This window comes from Notolepis coatsorum (assembly GCF_963971535.1).
Source record: "Notolepis coatsorum genome assembly, chromosome: 2".
NCBI classification, from domain to species: domain Eukaryota; kingdom Metazoa; phylum Chordata; class Actinopteri; order Aulopiformes; family Paralepididae; genus Notolepis; species Notolepis coatsorum.
In genome coordinates this window covers 213,554,466-213,574,623 of record NC_140166.1, presented here as the reverse complement: position 1 = coordinate 213,574,623, position 20,158 = coordinate 213,554,466, and the positions used below count along the sequence as shown (strand labels likewise).

At 42.5% G+C, this 20,158-nt stretch overlaps 1 protein-coding gene across 3 annotated transcripts in view; it reads left to right on the top strand.

Moving 5' to 3' along the window:
* The window catches only part of hltf (helicase-like transcription factor), a 95,528-nt gene that overhangs the window by 15,804 nt on the left and 59,566 nt on the right, over positions 1 to 20,158 (top strand). For 2 of the 3 annotated variants that reach the window (XM_084307870.1, XM_084307869.1), the window contains exons 2-7: positions 6,555 to 6,742; positions 12,517 to 12,683; positions 14,715 to 14,878; positions 15,177 to 15,265; positions 17,894 to 17,965; positions 18,725 to 18,916. In XM_084307870.1, coding sequence (XP_084163996.1) covers positions 6,560 to 6,742; positions 12,517 to 12,683; positions 14,715 to 14,878; positions 15,177 to 15,265; positions 17,894 to 17,965; positions 18,725 to 18,916 — 867 coding nt within the window. In that variant the 5' untranslated portion in view covers positions 6,555 to 6,559. The remainder of the gene's footprint in view (positions 1 to 6,554; positions 6,743 to 12,516; positions 12,684 to 14,714; positions 14,879 to 15,176; positions 15,266 to 17,893; positions 17,966 to 18,724; positions 18,917 to 20,158) is intronic. The other variant, XM_084307871.1, reaches the window with a different exon arrangement.

Genomic DNA, 20,158 nt, shown 5'->3' with positions numbered 1-20,158 from the left:
TAAAATGTAATTTACTGTATTTTCTATAGCATTTACACTTAAAGTAGGAACACAAAAGTAATCTGTAAAATAATACAGTGCATTTCCTGTATGGCTGGGTACATACAGGTTTTGACCAGCAGATGGCAAGCGACGAAGCAGCTCCATTGGGAGGGGGCGGGGCCGAGTGGGAGGGGGCGGGACCGAGGGGGGCGGGGCCGATGGGGCGGTCCGGGGTGAAGGGGCGGGGCTAAAAATGTATACGTTTTGTCTCCTGCCTATGTTGACAGCTATGCCCCCCCCCCAGTGAGCTGTGGTGTTCCACAAGGAAGCATACTAGGACCGCTACTGTTCCTAATTTATGCAAATGACATGTCGTCAGCTTGTGACTGCAACTTGTTCCTGCATTTCAGCAGTCTGTTTGTTAGTATAAAATCAATTATATTAGATTCAAATGTATTGTCACATTCTTTTTATTTGTCACATAAAAATATAAGGTACATACATTATAGTGAAATGCTTGGTTCTGTATGAGCCTCCTGATATTGTGCTTCATACAGTAAAAAGGTAAAATAATAAAGACCAAACACTACAAAATATACAAATATACAAAACTAAAATGCCAAAAACTAAATGCAAAATGAGGTAGAAGAGTGCAAATCCTTTTAGGAATAAAATAAATATATTGTTCCAAATATGGTGTAATCACTGTAATGTTTAAAAAGAAAAGTGTTTAAAGTGAATGTTTAAAGTGTGGGCATGTGGATGTTGTGTGCAATGAATGTAGATGGATGAGTTTAGGAATGACCTTCGAAGCTTTTTTTGGCAATCGAAGCTTCGGGGCCGAGCTTCGATTTTAATTCGAAGCTTAAAAAAAAATATATATATATATATATATTTTTTTTTTAATATTATGTTGTGGGACTTGTACAGCACTTTGGTAAACTTTGTTGTTTTTAAATGTGCTCTATAAATAAAGTGGATTGGATTAATTAATTAAGTAGTGGCCCCTTTTGTGACTGTGACGCAGCCAACAAGGTTTCACTCGGCTGTGTGATTTAATTCAAGGTGGATCGATTGTCGTTTGAACAACTTCAGATTTCATGGGAACTACCAATCCCCCAAATCTAGAATGTTTAAGATGAATGAAGTAAGATTTTGATTATTTGAAATATGGCCTGTGTAGACTAAACTATGCACAGAATGATGTCAGTCTACAAGGTCCGGATTCTACATCAGGGCTGTACACTGCGACGAGATGATCGCAAATTGCCCCTTAATTTGGCCGTTGCGAGTGAAAAATTATATCTGGGAGCAACGTTGCGAGTAGTGATTTCAACCCTTTATTCGCATTTCACTCCTAAATTAATCCATACAAATTGGATAATTAAAAAAAAAAAAAATTTGCCTACAACCAAGGCTGTACAGTGCGACACAATGTTGTGGTGCTATGAAAGAATCTGTCTGCAATGAATGAACTTACTGCGATCGCCTGAGTGAAAAAAAGATTTGCGTGGAGTGAATCTGGGTCACGCTATATACTTGGTACTTGTAGTCTATCGTGCGATTAAAGACCATGTCCCTGTCTGCGTAGAGTCTATACATCCAACACCAAATCCCATAATTCCTAGCGAAACAAAACTGAATGTGGCCTCCTTTCAATAATAATATGGGCTATTGTTGCATCGCCAAAGAAGCACTTCCTTTCAATACATTTAAGCCGCTAATTTTGCTCTGCAAGAACAACGGAGTGGATAATGGATATCAGTCCATCTTATGACAACCACGTCCGATGTGGAGAGATGATAAGATGATGATTATTGACGTGATGATTGATTGACGGGGACACGGACACTTCTAACGTTCAGGTTCAGCCATGCATTAGGTGAGTACCCCACTATTAGGACGTGAAATACTGTCTACTTAAATTGTCACCGGGGATCAATAAAGTATCAACCTATCTATATCTAATAATGAGACAATATGCAAATAAGATAATACTAATAATTGTCGGTTCCCCGTATATGAAATGAAAGTGGCTTGCAACTTTACTGCTGGTAAAATCACTGTTTATTTCTCGTTTTGCATAGTATTACATTCCACTTCTATAAACAAAGTCCTACCGTAAGAGCCTCATATGGGTCAATTAAACCTTTTTGATTAGTCTTTCCTTCGAGCTAAGTTGGACTGAACATTTCACTGTCAAAAGCGCAAATGTAAATAAGGTTGCGTCGCAACACTGTCTTCAAAATAAAGGTCACATATACAAATACCTCTCAATTCTTATAAAAAAAAAAAGTCCCAGATATACATAAACATTAATTGGCATAGATCTCTATAAACGGCCCAACACATTGATCACTTTAGGCACACACTGAAACCAGTAACATCACAAATATGAAGCAGGTAATTACCCATACAAATAATAAACCTTTCATGGGGTTATTTACAATAATAATAATAATACATTTTATTTCTAAAGCACTTTTCATTGTGAAACAAATGTATGCAGAGTTTCTTGTCCTGATTAATGCAATGGTGTGTGTGTGTTGTGATGATCTCATTCAAGGAGCACTACACAAGCGCGCGCGCACACACACACACACAGTTTGTTGTTTTTGTTCTATTAGTGATTTACACACTTTCTCAGTTGGTTCATTATAAAAGATACAAACCTGAAAACAAACGCACTTAAATGTTAAATAAAAGGACCACAGTAATGAGGCAGGAGGAACATATTTTTTTAATAATGGTAAAATTGTTATTAAAAAATGTGCCCCTAATAAATATTTTTTGCCCCTAAATTTCTCATTTAGGGGCAAGTGTGCCCCTCGTGAAAAAGCTTAGCGTACAGCCCTGTACATGGTCCGGCAATGTATTGATTGATTGATTGAAAAGTTTATTAACAGATTGCAGAATGGGTACAGTACATCTCAATACATACAATTGTTAAGGGGATGCAGACCAGAGAAAGACTTTCGTCTTGTTTACACCAGGGTCCCCCATTTTCAATTCATCATGTAGACCTTGTAGACTCCACTACAGACCAATTATCAGTGAATGTTCATGCATTTTTAAGAAGGGCTACTTCCACAAAAAAACAAAGAACTCACCAAAACATCTCAGTAGCACCTTATCTAAATGTTCTATTTCATATATGGAGATTCATATTTATTTATGTATTGCATGCATTTCTACATTTTATTTCCTATTTTGTTTATTCATCCCAGTATCTTTCTTTCTTATGTGTGGAATTCTACAAGGCATGTAGGTGTATATGTGTTTGAGGATGATATCCTTCAAACAGGCAATAGTGAGTGATATAATTTGGGCAGTGCTGAGCTGGGTTACTTTCCTCCAGTGCAGTGTTTCTCAACTGGTGGGTCGCGACCCAAAAGTGGGTCGCGGGCAGGGGAGGAAACTAACTTTTTGGCTTACCAGCCAACTGGCGAGTATCTGATTTTTTTTACCAGCCAAACAGATTTTTTACCAGACAAAAAAAATCGCTAATTGTGATAATTACTTCTTTGTATGTCAAGCCGTGTCAATGTTGTGTATGCATCTGGGTAGGCACACTGTGCCTTTAAGACAGCACGGTGGTCTTACGACAGTGCTGTGAAGTACCGTCAAGTGTTGTGGTAACGTCAGTTGGGTTGGTGTGCTGTTGTGCACAGTGCACTGGTTGAGCTAGCCCCTTTCGTGACTGCGATGTGCAAGCCAGGGGCTTTTGAGCATGAAATAAAATGTCTAACCTTACGTCGTAGTCCGGTGCTTTTTTGGAAACATTATAGTCATAACAGATACACCTAGCTGGCTGCTTTGAGCACACGGGGCTAACGTTAGCTAGCAAGCAGCTATAGCTAAAACGCTAACTAGAAGCTAACCACTGTATACAGTTCCAGTAGACTAACATTACACCTCTGTGATTTAAATGTGTCCTTAGTAACTTATACTCGAGGGTTGTACTAGGGTTGGATGCAGTTCCCCGTTGGTCAGTCTGTCTGTTTTCCATCTTCTGCTGTGTTTAACGTTATCCGTTTGCGAGTGCTCCTGATGGCTAGCCTAGTACCGCGGGACTTTTATTATTATATGTCCGCGGGTTGGCCAGTACTGCGCAAACGTTTATTAAACATTATATGTCCGCGGGTGGTCTTGTGCAGTGCTCTCGTGGCACTGTCAACTAAAGCGAACACTCAGAAGACGGGCACCGTTTGCCAGTGCAGTGATTGCAGAATGTTTTATTTTTTTGTATACTCGCCAGCAGGGGAGGAAACTAACTTTTTGGCTTACCAGCCAACTGGCGGGTATCTGATTTTTTTTACCAGCCAAACGTAAAAAATACCAGCATTTGGCCAGTAAAGTGGCCTAATTTCCTCCCCTGGTCGCGGGGCCATTTTGAGTGGGTCGCGGATGTGTGTCAAAAAAAAAAATTAAACGTTTTTTTTTTTTTTTTTTTTTTTTTACTACCTATCTTTGTGAAAGTGGCTTCTCAGCTCTGGTCTAGCTGAAGACAAAGCGGAGGAACAGATTGGACATTTAGCATGACCTCAGAGTTGCTTTGTCTACTCTATACCATCACCCCAGACTTTGAGACTCTTGTCAGGAGCAAACAACATCCCCAGTTATCCCATTAGTTCCCTGCATGTTAAGCTAAGAAGTCTGCTAAGAAGGATATATTATTTATTATTATTATTATTTTATTTCATTGTGTTTTTAGCCCTTAGTTGCACTTTTGTTGCAACCCCAGTTATCCCATTAGTTCCCCCAAACGTACTGTAGGTCTGTTATGTTAAGCTAAGAAGTCTGCTAAGAAGCATAATTATTTATTATTATTATTATTATTATTATTATTATTATTATTATTATTATTATTATTATTATTATTATTAAATTTCATTGGTTTTTTTTTTTAGCCCTAGTTGCACTTTTGTTGCAACCCCAGTTATCCCATAGTCCCCCCAAATTTAGGTCTGTTATGTTAAGCTAAGAAATCTGCTAAGAAGCATATATTATTTATTATTTTATTTCATTGGGTTTTTAGCAATAGTTGCACTTTTGTTGCACTTTTTTGTGTTTATTTCATAATTTGAAAGATTGCGTATTACTGCAATTTTTTTTTACATAAATCATAGTGGTTAAAAATTTTGGGTCGCGACTTAATGACTAAGGAAAATGTTGGGTCCCGAGGCTAGACCAGTTGAGAACCACTGCTCCAGTGTATTTGTCCCCCGGCCCCACCCAATGGCCCCATGCGCGCGCACACACGCACGCACGCACGCACGCACGCACACACACATTTAGAATATTTTATTTATGTCCACATAAAGACGAGGTTTAAAGGACACAAATATTAACAGTGCACTTGTACATTGGGATTATTCCGATACAATCGTGCCACAGTGGCAATCAAAGTTACAGACTCACACGGATGATGAACCTGACAAACGACACACACAGCTCATGGGTACAGATAGCAGCGTCTTCTCCAAATTGCCCGGCTGCCAATAATTGCTGACACTGAGCAATATTTAGCTAATACACACACACACACACACACACACACACACACACATAGAAGCTCCTGTATTAGTGTTATTAAAGTGGATCTATGGATATCCATCTTGGGATAGGAAAGCAGCTGTATCAAAGTAGCCTAGTGTTAGGACCACGTAAACCGAGGACCCCTTCCTAAAGATTATTTGATTAATTGTGCACATATAATATTAAAAATTCTCATGACATTTACTGCTGTTCCGTCTTGTGGGAGATATGCCTCGTCTTGACGAGAGCACTGGATGACGTGTGAATGGTTTGAAGGAGCTGTAGTCTGATCTCACGCGTATACCGCCACCTAGAGGCTTTGATTTGTACTGTCTGGATGGATAATCCAATATCATGATGAGACAATTGTATTGAGACTTTCATAGTGAGTAACAAGGTGTCTGATGTTAAACCTTAAATGTTGATAATTAAACTACTTTAACTACATTAAATGTAAAAGTATAATTTTCTTCTTTTTAAAGGTGCTCTAAAATCAGTGGTTCTCAACTGGTGGGTTGCGACCCAAAAGTGGGTCGCAGGGCCAAACATTTTTTTTTTTTTTTTTTATGCTGCACTTTTATTTTGAAGGACATATTTCCCATGACGCAGCGCGCGTGCAGTAGCCGTTTTCTGCCAGCGTTGTCATGACAGTAACACTTTAACTATTTAACACTACAATTTATTTTTTTTGTGTATTCCAGTAAAGGGCGATTCCTGCAGAATCACCATTTTTTTCTGGAAATTTCCAAAAACGAGCGTTTTTCAAAATGGTATAAAAACGCATGGTATAAAAAAACAATCCGTTTCGACAATGTTGACTGCAAGCAAGTCATTGATAAGCGACGGGCGTATTAGACACATAGCCATAATTTAAGATATAGTTTAAGCGTTCGCAAAAATGCTCGCCCTCTCATTGAATAGAGCGTTGGCACTCAAGCGCTAAATCGTGCGCCCCCTGCTGGCACTCAAAGTGTTAATGTAGTGAACACTACTGGTCTTCAATAACAACCTGGTGTGTGCTTGTATCCATCCAGACGCGATGCCTTCTCACAGATGGCGCTTTGAGGATGTGGACCTCTTCACAGAGCGCTGCGATGTGGCCGCGGAGACGCTCTCCCAGGCCATACAGGCTGCCTTGTCTGAGGAGCCAGACGCAGACGGCAGCGTGCTGATGGGCCAGCTGAAGGGCAACGTAGTGGGCCTCCAATATTACGATGGTGTGGTGAGTGGAGACAACTACAGGATGGTCTAGACTGGATGAACAGTAGCCTATTGATTGTAAAATAACTTATTTATTAAATGTAATTATTATATATTAACGTGATCGATGGAAAGAGATTTTGTTTGCAGATGATTCTGTTGAAAGCAAATGAAACGCTGTTTGGAAAGATTTTTTAAATGGTAAATAAAATAAAAAGTTTTTATCCAAATCGCTTTACAATTTTGTTGACCCATTAACTCACACATTCACACACCGATGGCGGAGGTGACCATGCAAGGTGCCAACCTGCTCATTGGGAGCAGTTAGGACTAGGGATGGGTACCTTTCACATTTGAACCGATACGGTACCTGTGAATCTATACCGGTACCCAACGGTACCTTTTTTTCGGTACTTTAGTCTCTAAAAATGTAATCTACCTACCACAGTTGTAAAAAAAATAAAAATCAGTCTAGTCGAGTTCACGAGATCCTCCCTCACTCAACTAAGCTGTTCTGATTTGACCCGCTCCCTGACGTGAATAGGGTACTGATCTGCATAACTAACGGCCCCTCTATGGTTGTAGTAGCGCACAGTGAAACCCGACACTTCCTCAAACGGGAGGCAGAGAGGGAGAGAGGGAGAGACAGAGACAGAGGGAGAGATAGATAGATAGAGAGGGAGGGAGAGAGAGAGAGAGGAGAGATCACTCCGAGAGCCCGCGTGTGCGCGCTTCGAGTCGCGATGCAGGGGGACTCTGGGAGAGACAGAGGAGAGATCGCTCTGTATGAGCCTCTCTCTCCCTCTCTCTATCTGTCTCTCTCTCCCTCTCTCCCTCTCTCTCTCCCTTGAGTCGGGAGCACTGACTATAAATCACTGTAATATCTTTGCGCATGCTCCCACGCGCACGCCCGTATTCAGATCCGTACAATAATAATCACTGAGGTATATTTTGTCATTTGAAACAAGTTACCAATGCATTGTCCCGTGGGATTATGTCCCCCCGTGGCGAAATTAATTAGTATCCCCCCTCAGTCTCTCTCTATCTCTCTGTCTGCCAGTCACAGACTGTGTAGATGACTGTCACTCAAAGTGCTTATGGGCGGAGCCAGGCCAACACAGCCTGAAATCCAAAGTGAGAAAAATGTGGCTTTTGAGTACTTGATTAGAAATATAAAACAATGGGCGGTTAGGTGGCCGAGCGGAGATTGCGTTCGTCACCAGCCCCGGAGCTGTGAGCTGGATTCGCCTGTTCGAATCCAGCTCACAGCTCCGGGGTTGTCACCAGCTTGGCTGGCCGTCTGCACTAATACAATTGGCTGTATTAGAGGGTGGGAGAAGCTGGCGGGGTGGGTCCGGGTCGTTGTAAACAGCGACTCTTACAGTTCGGTCGGGGCGCCTGCTAAGCGCGGATAGGACTCGAGGGGGATAGTGTGGTCTTCCCACACGCTACGCCCTCTCGATGAGAATCCGCGCTGCCAGGTGAAAAGAAGCGGTGATTGGCATACAGGTGATTGGCAATCCCCTGTATGAAAGGTGCTATACAAATAAAGTTATTATTATTTATTTATAAAAATACACATCTATATATTTAAATAACAATTACAGGCATTAAAGCGATCCGTCTTGAGACGGATTTCCGTCAATTTGATTCGGAGTCGTGACGGATTTTCCGTCAATTGGCTACCTGGTATAATATGATTTGTAGATGCATACAGATTGAAACTAAATTGAGCCAATCAGAGGTGTCAAATATGACGAAAAAGGGCATTTCTTTTCTCCCGTTGCCGCGCCATTATTGGCGAGCAATAATGGCAGGACGCAGCGACTCGAGAGACAGGATTAATAGTTAGGCTAATAGTTCGTTGTCGGAAATGTATAATAATCAGCCTGTTATATGGAAATGTAATTGTAGTGCTGTCAGACCCTGATACGGGTTGTCTTTTCCTTTTAGCTAACGCTATTAAATAAAAAATATACAGTGGAGGTTAAAATAAGTATGACTTTGCCTGAAAAAAAAAAGTTCAGTCAGGAGATGTTTTTTATATGACGCACCCCGTGGGAATCGACTTTACCATAAATCATAGGCTGAAACATATAAATGTTACCAGACAAAACGTATAGATTTAATCACTTTTATTCTTTTAAACTTGGTCTGACCGACCTTCAGCATACATAGACAATGAACAGGCAGGTAGATCCAGAAACGCATTCACATCATTAGGCTATGTCAGAAAACACATGTGCACAAATCCTGCATTAGGCCTACTTTAGCAGACAAAACCCAAACCAAACTTATTTCTCACGCGTTGATCTACCTCTGATACTCATCGGAGCCCGTATGAGCGGGGAAACTTGATTTCCGTTTAGCTAGTAATGCTATAACCATGGACGCGTGCATACTAAACGAAGGCAGCCTCCGATGTGTCAGAGGTAGATAAAAGCTTGAGAAATAAATGGAGATGGGCTTGGCTCTACGAAACGGGGGAAAAACTAAAAGCCAGGTGTGTGTTTTTGCAACGTATCCCACAGGAAATTACAGTATGGCAGTAATGGGAGAAGGGTGAACGGGATATGGCTATGTGCTGCCACGCATTAAACCAATGGAGTCAGTCACCTTGTTTGCAGGGCTATAATATTTTCTATATTATAGCTATGGATGCAATACTATGGCCCATTTGACATCGAGTATCTATCGTTCAAGATGTTAAAAAGAAAAGAAAAAATCCATCCATACATTCCCGTTTTATACCGTGGTAATAATAATAATAATAATTTAGGACCTGCTCAGAGGTCATTAATCGGCATGCATGCGATGCATGTATGCGATTCGTCTCTGCGATTAACCCATCCCGTCGTCCTTCCCCCCCAAGGGCAGCCGGGAGCAGACGGGTGCAACGTGAGCCGCGCCAGGGGACCAATCCAAGTGCTCCTGTCCGTCTTCGTCAAGGACGCCACAGCGTTAGCGATCTTGTTGTTGTGCATGTTTTTCCATTGGGTTTATCTTATCGGGGGGGAAACCCTTGCGAGCACGGGGAGAACATGCAAACTACACACAGAAAGGCCTGGGAGATACCCCACCTGGGTAACTGGCATCATGGAAACCTGGTCCCCAAGCGGGAATCGAACCCTGGACCTTCTTGCTGTGAGGCGACAGTGTTTAACCACTACACCACCGTGCCACCGTGGTGAATATAAGTATGGTTTTAAAGCGGTTTAGGGTCATTCCTGGGAGGCTAGTAATAGCCCGCGATGTAGGCATTTTGTCCCTATACACGCTACAATAAAAAATTCAAATGCATATGATCGGTATAATGTTCCATCATGAATGCATGAAAGGGGGGGGGGGGGGTCGTTTCCGAGTAATTGATTGTAGTACAACAACGTACGCTGATCAGGGCGATGGCTATGAAAACAAGGCACAATCAAGCTGAAATTGACGTTAAATTGCTCTTACCTGTGGCCGGTGGGATTCCAAAAAGAATATTCCAATTATTTGATTGTCATCTGGTAGATCGTATGTCCATTTGGCCCACGACATAACCCACCCAGCATAATGAATCGGGGGTCCCGAAAGCGATTCAATGCGATTGGGTGAAGCCCTTGGTCCAGGTTACTAGAAAAGTCAGCCGGAGGCATTTCATCAACACACAGCCCTATACACAATCTCAAAGGAAGTGCAACATCGGCCGCATACCACCAGGCGGCGGTATTGGACTTTTGCGATCTCAGACTCATTCCCTATGGTAACACCAGCCTTGCTGGATGGATACTGAATGTAAATAGCAAATAAAAGAAATAACGATCAAATAACGAGTATACTCGTTGTTGGCAGTGAATGAGTTAAGAGAGACAAGTGGAATGAATGCGTTGTTAGTGCGACAGTAGAGTGCGTAATAAATCAGTTTGTTTTGCATCGGAAAGCGACTCCGTCTGTGCTATTACCGCATTCCTACATTGGTTACCCTGATTTTCTCTTGGACGTATTTCGGAGATTATATCGAACATGTCAACTGACCAACAGAACGCAGATCGCTGAATGCAGCTCAAGCTGCCCGAGTTTTTGGATTTTTTTTTGCATTACCGAAAATTGGCACCGTTGGATCTCACCTGAATCGATACACGGTAGTACCGATGTGTTTCGGTCGATAGCCTTAAGTACAGAATTTGGTACCCATCCCTAGTTAGGAGTAAGTGTCTTGCTCAAGGACACTTCGACATGTTGCCCGGGAGGAGTGGGAATCGAACCAGGACAGACAACCGCTCTACCTCCTGAGCCACTGTCGCCCCTAAGTTAAGGGTATATTGCAATAAGGGGCATGACCTGGATCTTACTTCTTCCTATTCCTTTCGGACAAAAGACTGTTTTGTTTATTATTTTATCTTACTTTATAATCTTTTTTCTTTTCACAACAAATTATCTTTTTATTTTCTACATTATTTATTGTTTATATTTATTGTTTGAAATAAACTATTCATTCATTCATTAAATTACGGCACTGATTGCCTGATTCAATATAGATTAATTGGACTTAACACTTTGAGCGCCAGCTATTATCCTCATCCTGTAGTCAATGGGCCAGCTTTCCATTGCCTATTTTCACGATGCGTCACGATGTTTGCAGAGCTATATTCTATATTCTAGCTATGGAGACAATACTATGGCTCATTTGACAGTCACTATCTCTCGTCCAACATGTAAAAAATAATTGTTTTCATACATGTATACGTTTGCGTGTTATCCCGTGGTGAATATTGTATAGTTTCAGTGATCCGGGCTAATTCCTGAAAAGCTGAGTTATGGAGCGCTATGTGAATTTTGCTAAAGTCGTCGCCTGGACACATTACTATTTCAAAATCAAAGGTATTTAATAGGTACCGGTATTTATGTTCATTTTCTGATGCTCTGATCGTCAGCAACGGCATACGTTTTGGAGTACGTCGTTACATGATCGTTGCGATCGATGTGAAATCATTGTTGGATCAAAGTAGGATTGATGTCATATAGTCCTTACCTTTACTAGGAGGTACCCCAAAAAGAATATTCCAATTGTCTGATCGCAATTTCCAGTATTGATGTCCATCGGGTCCCTGCCATGAAATGGCACAAAATATGCATGAAGTGTGCTGAACGCGTTACAAGGTGCTCGGATGAAGCGTTTAACTTGCCTGAGTCCAAATTCTCTGCCCGGACCATATATAATGTAACGCACAGTGTGAAATAAGGTTTCAAAAGGTGCACTCTCGGGGTCTCGGAATGAGTTCCAATGAGGTCCGTGAGAGTGTAATATATATATTAAATTGTGCAGGTTTTTTGTATCGAATTTTTTTGTTTGTTGTTGAATTAAAAAAATATATATATTTGCCAGGGCACAAATATCGGTATCGGCCGATTGTGTTATTTGAACAATCTGTATCGGCCGCAAATGTTCATATCGGTGCATCCCTAATATAAATGCAGCCATTTACCATTTACATGTAGGTCCAGGTCATTCTACTCATGCACTGTTGATTGGTCCAGGTCATTCTACTCATGCACTGTTGATTGGTCCAGGGCATTCTACTCATGCACTGTTGATTGGTCCAGGTCATTCTACTCATGCACTGTTGATTGGTCCAGGGCATTCTACTCATGCACTGTTGATTGGTCCAGGTCATTCTACTCATGCACTGTTGATTGGTCCAGGTCATTCTACTCATGCACTTGTTGTAAGTGGCTCTGAATGCGATTGTCTGCTAAAGGTAGACATAAATGTAAATAAATCAACCAGGAAGGGTTTTCTTCTTTCTCCGACAGGTGAACCAAGGGGAGATGGTGGCTCTGGTGCGTGAGCCCCAGAACGCGTACGACAAGAACGCGGTGATGGTGGCCAACGTGAACGGCAGCCAGGTGGGACACATCAAGAGGGGGCTGGCTGCAGCCATGGCCTACATCATGGACAACAACCTGGCAAGAGTAGAGGGGTGAGTGGAGTACCGCAGGGCTGTCCACTAACAGGCTTTTAGTTTGCAGGCTAATCCAATGGTCCCTGTAGTCGACAGATAGGTCAAGTTGTCTGCAAATGTGTACAATCATGAATTGAGATCACGTTAGTCAATGTTATTGTGATGCAGAGATATGCTTATTATTTGACAGGAAATAAACTAATAAACTCCTGAAAACCTGGCCAACTAAATAAATGTATTGATAAGATAAGATATTCCTTTATTGATCCCCTTGGGAGGGGGGGGGGGGGGGGGCAGGTATGGGCAGGGTAATGGTAGAAGTATGGCTGGGCAATAAAATGATAACGATAATTTAGGGCTGGGCGATATGGCCTAAAAATAAAATCTCTTATTAAAAAAAAAATCCGATTTCTCTTAAACTAGAATCAAATAACCTTTGTTTTTATTTGACACAAAGAAAATATCAAACCAAGATGAATTTCCCTATTGGGATTGAAGTGCAAACCTAACATTCACCAATCTTCACTTAAACAAATTAAAATAAAAGGTGCCTCTTGATCATCACCAACATTGAACTTTCACCAAACATCACTTTTTGTAAAATAAAAGGTGAAAATAAAAGGTGAAAAAAAACCTTTTTTTTATCGATAAAATCGATCGCCCAGCCCTACGATAATTATCGCAATATATTTGTCCTCGATAGGAATGTGGTCAAGAAAAAAAAGAAATGTAAATTATTGTGACCTGCAACAGGGCAGCTTTAAAACCAGAGACGGTGGACAGACTTGTCTTTCTTGCCTGCAACTTAAAGTAATGGCTTTGCTTGTCCAAATGACAATACTGACCAAATTGAGATTTCTTTTTCTCTTTATTTAGTTTGCTTTCTAATTTAAAATACAGTTTGAAACCGTCTGTACACAGTAGGCTATGTGTGCTAGCAGAACTAGTCTCCAGTTGCGAGTCACGGTGCACGTGTGCGGTGGTTTGTCCACCAAAAAAGCGCCAAAAGATAGAAAAGAAACTATCAGAGCCAGAACTGTTCAACTCCCCTGGAGCCACAGCCAGCAGAGAAGCCTGTTTACTTTAGCTTTCAAACCAGCTGCAGCCTGAGAACTGGAGTGTGAGGGGCTGTAACACTAAAGATGGCGGCAACGACAAAGAATTGCTGCAAAAAAACATACATTTGTTGTTTAAATAATAATTGTAATATTTTTTTTTAAATGTATACTGATAAAAATATCGATAATTATCGATATCGAGTGATATGAAAAATATTATCGTGATAAAAATGTTTGCCATATCGCCCAGCCATAAGTAGAATACATAAATACAGGCAATAAAATGATGTAGGTCTTCACTGTCCCTTGCACTCCTACACTATGGGTGTAACAATATACACATTTCGATTTTCCGATACAAATTACGATCTTGAGGTCATGCTTTTCGATTATCTTTGCATTAAATGTATTCATATTATAGAGCTCTAATTATGGATTATATATATATATACTGCACAGCTTGGTTTGGGCTCTGAAAAATACCACCAGTTAAACATGACGCTAATAGCAGTAGTCATACCATACCACCAGTTAAACATGACGCTAATAGCAGTAGCCATACCATACCACCAGTTAAACATTATACTAATAGCTAGCAGTACCCATACCTTATCACCAGTTAAACATGACTCTAATGGCAGTAGCCATACCATACCACCAGTTAAACATTATACTAATAGCTAGCAGTACCCATACCTTATCACCAGTTAAACATGACTCTAATGGCAGTAGCCATACCATACCACCAGTTAAACATTATACTAATAGCTAGCAGTACCCATACCTTATCACCAGTTAAACCGAAAGAAAAAAAAGACTGGGAAGAGAATGAGAGAAGGAGAATCTGCAATACTGTTCGATGCTGTATTGAACGTACTGAGTTCATTACCCCCCTACATTGGCACCCGCTAAGCCAGGCCATGGCTCAATGTCACCAAGACCGATCCCTTGTGCTCCTGGCAATAACGTGAGTGTGATTGGTTGATTGCAGAGTGGTCCACATGGGGACGGCCAACAAGTACAACATGCCGGTGATGCTGTCCTTCTGGGGGAAGGAGGAGAACAAGAACACTGTGATGGAATTGCTGAATAGGCACGGATTCAAACTGATGACAGGTGGACTCCTGGAAACACGTGTAAACACACACTTACATGGTAATAGTAGACATGATACAGGCGATAAAATTATTGTACAGTAGAAAAGTAAAAATAGGCAGTAGAAACAATATAATTAACTCTGAATATGAGCAAGTAGGCAGTGTGATCAAGGTGCAGATGAGGGTCTGTATGCCCTATCAGTTATATTATGCATTACAATACATAAGGTTACAATACACTCGAATCTAAATATATACTATGAGTAAGTTAGTTCTCGAGTTCTGGACCATATCATCACAGTTTTCATCACAGATGGTTTCACTATGTGTGTGTGCGGGTTTGATTTCCCCTACAGGACGGTCAGGTCCGATCATGAAGACGGATCGTTTTCCCCGGGGGCCCCAAGCGCCACCTGCCAAGGTCATCCCACTGACGGCGGAGGAGGTAAGATATTGAACTTGAGTGTTTCAAATGAAAAACCACATTGGTCCATCTTTCTCGAGGTGAGGTTGAGGTCGTCCCGTCACATCGCCCTCTGAAGAAGCCAAGTTACAGCATAGTACCCGCGGTACGGAGTAAGCGGGCTACGGACATCTCACTTAACTGAGGAGGTGCTAAGGTGTTCTCCAAGTTGTTCTCAAACTGTGGAGCAAAGGACATGAGGGGAGGTGTAGAGACATACAGGACATGAGGGGAGGTGTAGAGACGTAAAGGACGTGAGGGGAGGTGTAGAGACATACAGGACATGAGGGGAGGTGTAGAGACATAAAGGACATGAGAGGAGGTGTAGAGACATAAAGGACATGAGGGGAGGTGTAGAGACATAAAGGACATGAGGGGAGGTGTAGAGACATAAAGGACATGAGAGGAGGTGTAGAGACATAAAGGACATGAGGGGAGGTGTAGAGACATAAAGGACATGAGGGGAGGTGTAGAGACATAAAGGACATGAGAGGAGGTGTAGAGACATAAAGGACGTGAGGGGAGGTGTAGAGACATAAAGGACATGAGGGGAGGTGTAGAGACATAAAGGACATGAGGGGAGGTGTAGAGACATAAAGGACATGAGGGGAGGAGGTGTAGAGACATAAAGGACATGAGGGGAGGTGTAGAGACATAAAGGACATGAGGAGGTGTAGAGACATAAAGGACATGAGGGGAGGTGTAGAGACATACAGGACATGAGGGGAGGTGTAGAGACATAAAGGACATGAGGGGAGGTGTAGAGACATAAAGGACATGAGGGGAGGTGTAGAGACATAAAGGACATGAGAGGAGGAGGTGTAGAGACATAAAGGACATGAGAGGAGGTGTAGAGACATAAAGGACGTGAGGGGAGGTGTAGAGACATAAAGGACATGAGGGGAGGTGTAGAGACAAAGGACATGAGAGGAGGTGTAGAGACATAAAGGACATGAGAGGAGGTGTAGCGACATAAAGGACATGAGAGGAGGTGTAGAGACATAAAGGACATGAGGGGAGGTGTAGAGACATAAAGGACATGAGAGGAGGTGTAGAGACATAAAGGACATGAGAGGAGGTGTAGCGACATAAAGGACATGAGAGGAGGTGTAGAGACATAAAGGACATGAGAGGAGGTGTAGAGACAAAGGACACGAGAGGAGGTGTAGAGACATAAATGACATGAGGGGAGGTGTAGAGACAAAGGACGTGAGGGGAGGAGGTGTAGAGACATAAAGGACGTGAGGGGAGGTGTAGGTGCATGACTGGGATTTCTGGAAGTAAATGACTTTTAAAGTGGCCACCAGTGATGTCATCATGGGCATTGAATCCTTGTGTTGTGTTAATTACAGATGAAAATATAGCAACACCTTATCTTATAAGGGACCTTATGATTTAATTGAGCACAAGGACACAACACAACACAAGGATTCAATGTCCCCAATGACATCACTGGTGGTCATATTCAAACTCATTTACTCTCAATAACTAAATGAAAGTGTGCAAATGTGTTTAGAGTTTTTTGGATGTGCGTGAGATTATGTGCAATATAAATCTGCATTGTTTTTGGTGAAAAACCTGGTTAAAAACCTGCTAGGATATATTTTTGGATATTATTTTGTGGAATCACGTATTACTCTTAACACTTTGATCGCCATGGTTAAATTCATAATTTACCATCCCTCGCCAGCCCTATTTAACATGGAGAAGTTCCCCTTCTTTGCAGGGCTATAACTTTTTAAATTGTATTGCTAAATTGACATTACTATGGCCCATTCAACGTCCTATATCTATTATTCAGGGTGTAGCAACGTTATACTTTTTCATTCACATATTCATACTAAAATACGGTCTAAAGTATAAGTGTTTTTATCGTTTTCTGCAGCTTTCTCCAGAACTTGATTTATAGCCCTAAATGCATTATATTGATGATGAAATACAGTTTGATAGGAATCTGTGCGAGATAAAAAATTTCAACTGGACGTGCTTCTAGGAGTTACTAAGTATGATCTGATGTTGACCGGATGGGCGGGGGGTCGTTTATAATTCCGTGGCCAACGTTATATCATCCATCTAGTGTGGGATCATTAGAGCAGTTAGTATCGAACACATTGAAAAATAATGCTGGATCTTACCGTATCTTCCTCGCGCCGTTGGACGATGAGCGTGGAACTGAAATATTCCTATTATGGGATGTAGAAATATCCGATCCATTTCCAGGTTGTATAATAGTATATACGTCCAAATCATGTTGTTTATCGAGTTATTTGCAACCGATCGACGTGCAGTGTGTCAAGATGGAGTCCCGCTAACGATAGCGAGTGCCCGGACGAAATATGGGTGAGCACCACTTCATCCGCATCACTTCCTGTTTGGGCGATCCGCCGATCGGTCACCAGATGGCGCTCTTGAACCGTTGGAGAGTTGAGAGGGGCTCAACAGTACATATCATGTCTCCGGGGGAGAAATATGATTTCGATCACAGATTTTTGAAATATTGATATAAAAAACGCTGCCCAGCGTCTTCGGCAGAATGAGCATGGCGGGGAAAGACGCTGCCCAGCGTTTTTGGCGATTAAAGGGTTAACATGCTGTGCTCTGCTTTTTCAGCTCAAGAATGCATTTGACAATATGTTTGAAGGTCTGATGGAGAGTAAAGATGGAGAGAAGGAAGCTGCTGAAGTATGTTTGTCAGTCTGTTTCTTCTGTGTCTGTTCTTTCTGTCTGTTTGTTTATTTGTTCTGTGTCTGTTTGTTTGTTCTTTCTGTCTGTGTCTGTTTGTTTATCTGTCTGTTTGTTCTGTGTGTTTGTTCTGTTGTTGTCTACATGTTGCGTGCATGTATCCCCTCCCTACTTCCCATTTCCCCCACGTGAAACACACCTGATTGAATAAATGACATCCCGGTGCTCTAGTCCAGGGGTTCCCAAACTTTTCAGGCCGCGAACCCAAATAACGGTGTCAGAGAGCCGCGACCCCCACTGTTATAGGAGGTAAAAAAAAAAAAAAAAAATCATCTGGCGACCCCGACTTTGGGAACCCCTGCTCTAGTCAGTGCAACATCTAGTGGCTGAATATTACAAAATATGACTATATTGTGGGAGCGCAAGAAAGGATAAAACAGCAGATGAAACAGCAGTCTTTCCTTTACTTTCCCAACATAAATTCATATACATCCAAAAGAGTGCAGAGACGTTAACGTTACTCGTAGTACTAGTGACAGCAGCCAGCTGACAGCTGACATATGTAAGTCGCACAATAACACACCCCCGTTCCCAGAATCCCGAGTCTCAAAGGAGCCCTCACTCCGCTCCTAAAGTCCAGTGAATGTCTGCACCATTGTACGTGATAAGTGAATCACCACAATATAATGTATATTATTATTGTGTAATCCATTTCTCCTCTGTGCACGTTTGTCTCTCCTCCCTCCGCGTGTCTCCCAGGCGGTGGGGACTCCTCTCATGCTCCACCAGAAGCAGGCCCTGTCCTGGATGTGTTCGTGTGAGAACAGCTCTGCACTGCCGCCCTTCTGGGAAAAGAAGGGAGAGCTCTTCCACAACAGCCTCACGTGTTTCCTGTCCAAAGAGAGGCCTTGTGGGGTCCGTGGGGGCATACTGGCAGATGACATGGGCCTGGTGAGAGAGAGAGAGAGAGAGAGAGAGAGAGAGAGAGAGAGACACACACATACATACACACACACATACCTGCTCCCTCGTACTCCTGACGCACCTCCCCTGCCAGCCAATAGCATGCAGACAAATCACCTTGCCAGCCAATAGCATGCAGACAAATCACAGGCATTAAAGCGTTCCGTCTTGAGACGGATATCCGTCCATTTGATTAGGAGATTCCGTCATTTGATTCCGAGTCGTGACGGATTTTAACCTGAGCCAATCGGAGGCGTCAAGCAGTCATTTGCGAGCAATCGTTTACAGCACTTTCACCTGCCTCCGCTGTGCTCAGCACCAATGGGAAGCGACTATTTGCTTTTTCAGTTTCTGAAATGTCGGCCATTGCTTTAGCTCTACTCGAGGAGTAAACTTGACTCAACAACACTGACATGCGGCAACTTTTCCGAGATAGTAAGTTCACAAGACTTGCATTCACGCTCTCCAGCACACAGCCTCCCTGCCTGGCACAACAACCACAACAGTAGGGTCTATAGTCACAGTCAGGACAGTAGGCTCTACAAGTAGGCTCCCTTAAAACGCTAACGCTATTAAAAAAAAAATACAGTGGCGGCTACGTGGTGCAGTGGGCAAGGCGCTCACCACGAATACTGGAGACTGGGCTCGAACAGGAACGTCTCCCTGTTCGAGCCCAGTGCTCCACATTGCTTTCAGTTTAGCTGGTCGTCCGCACTAATACACATTGGCAGTATTAGGGGGAGGGAAACTGATGGGTGGGGATCGGGCGTTGTGGACAGCGACTCCTACAGGTCGGTTGGTGCGCCTGCGCAGTAGAATCAGGAAGCGACGGGGGCGGGGCCCCTCCAAAGCCCAGACCCCTGACGCCTGTTACTGTTCCGCAACCGTTCCTACTTCCGGGGTAGGCCTGATTGGCCCCGACAGGCACGTGACCCGCCGCGGCCACGCCCCGCGGCAGCCCCAAGAGCAAGCGCGCTACTGCTGGAGTTCGCTTCGCCTTTCACATCGCTGCCGTTGGCGAAAGCAGGATGATAGGCGAGAGCGTAGATTTGGCTGTGTATCATTTAATCATTTAACATTTGAAAGGCATACATTGTTGTCATACAGAAGTACAGAATACTTTTATCCAAAATGCTTCTTACTGTTACACTGTTAGAGACTGTGCAGTGCACGGCTTTAGTCTCACTCGAGTGAGGAAGACCGCTGGTTCTCCAACATACAGCGGTGTGC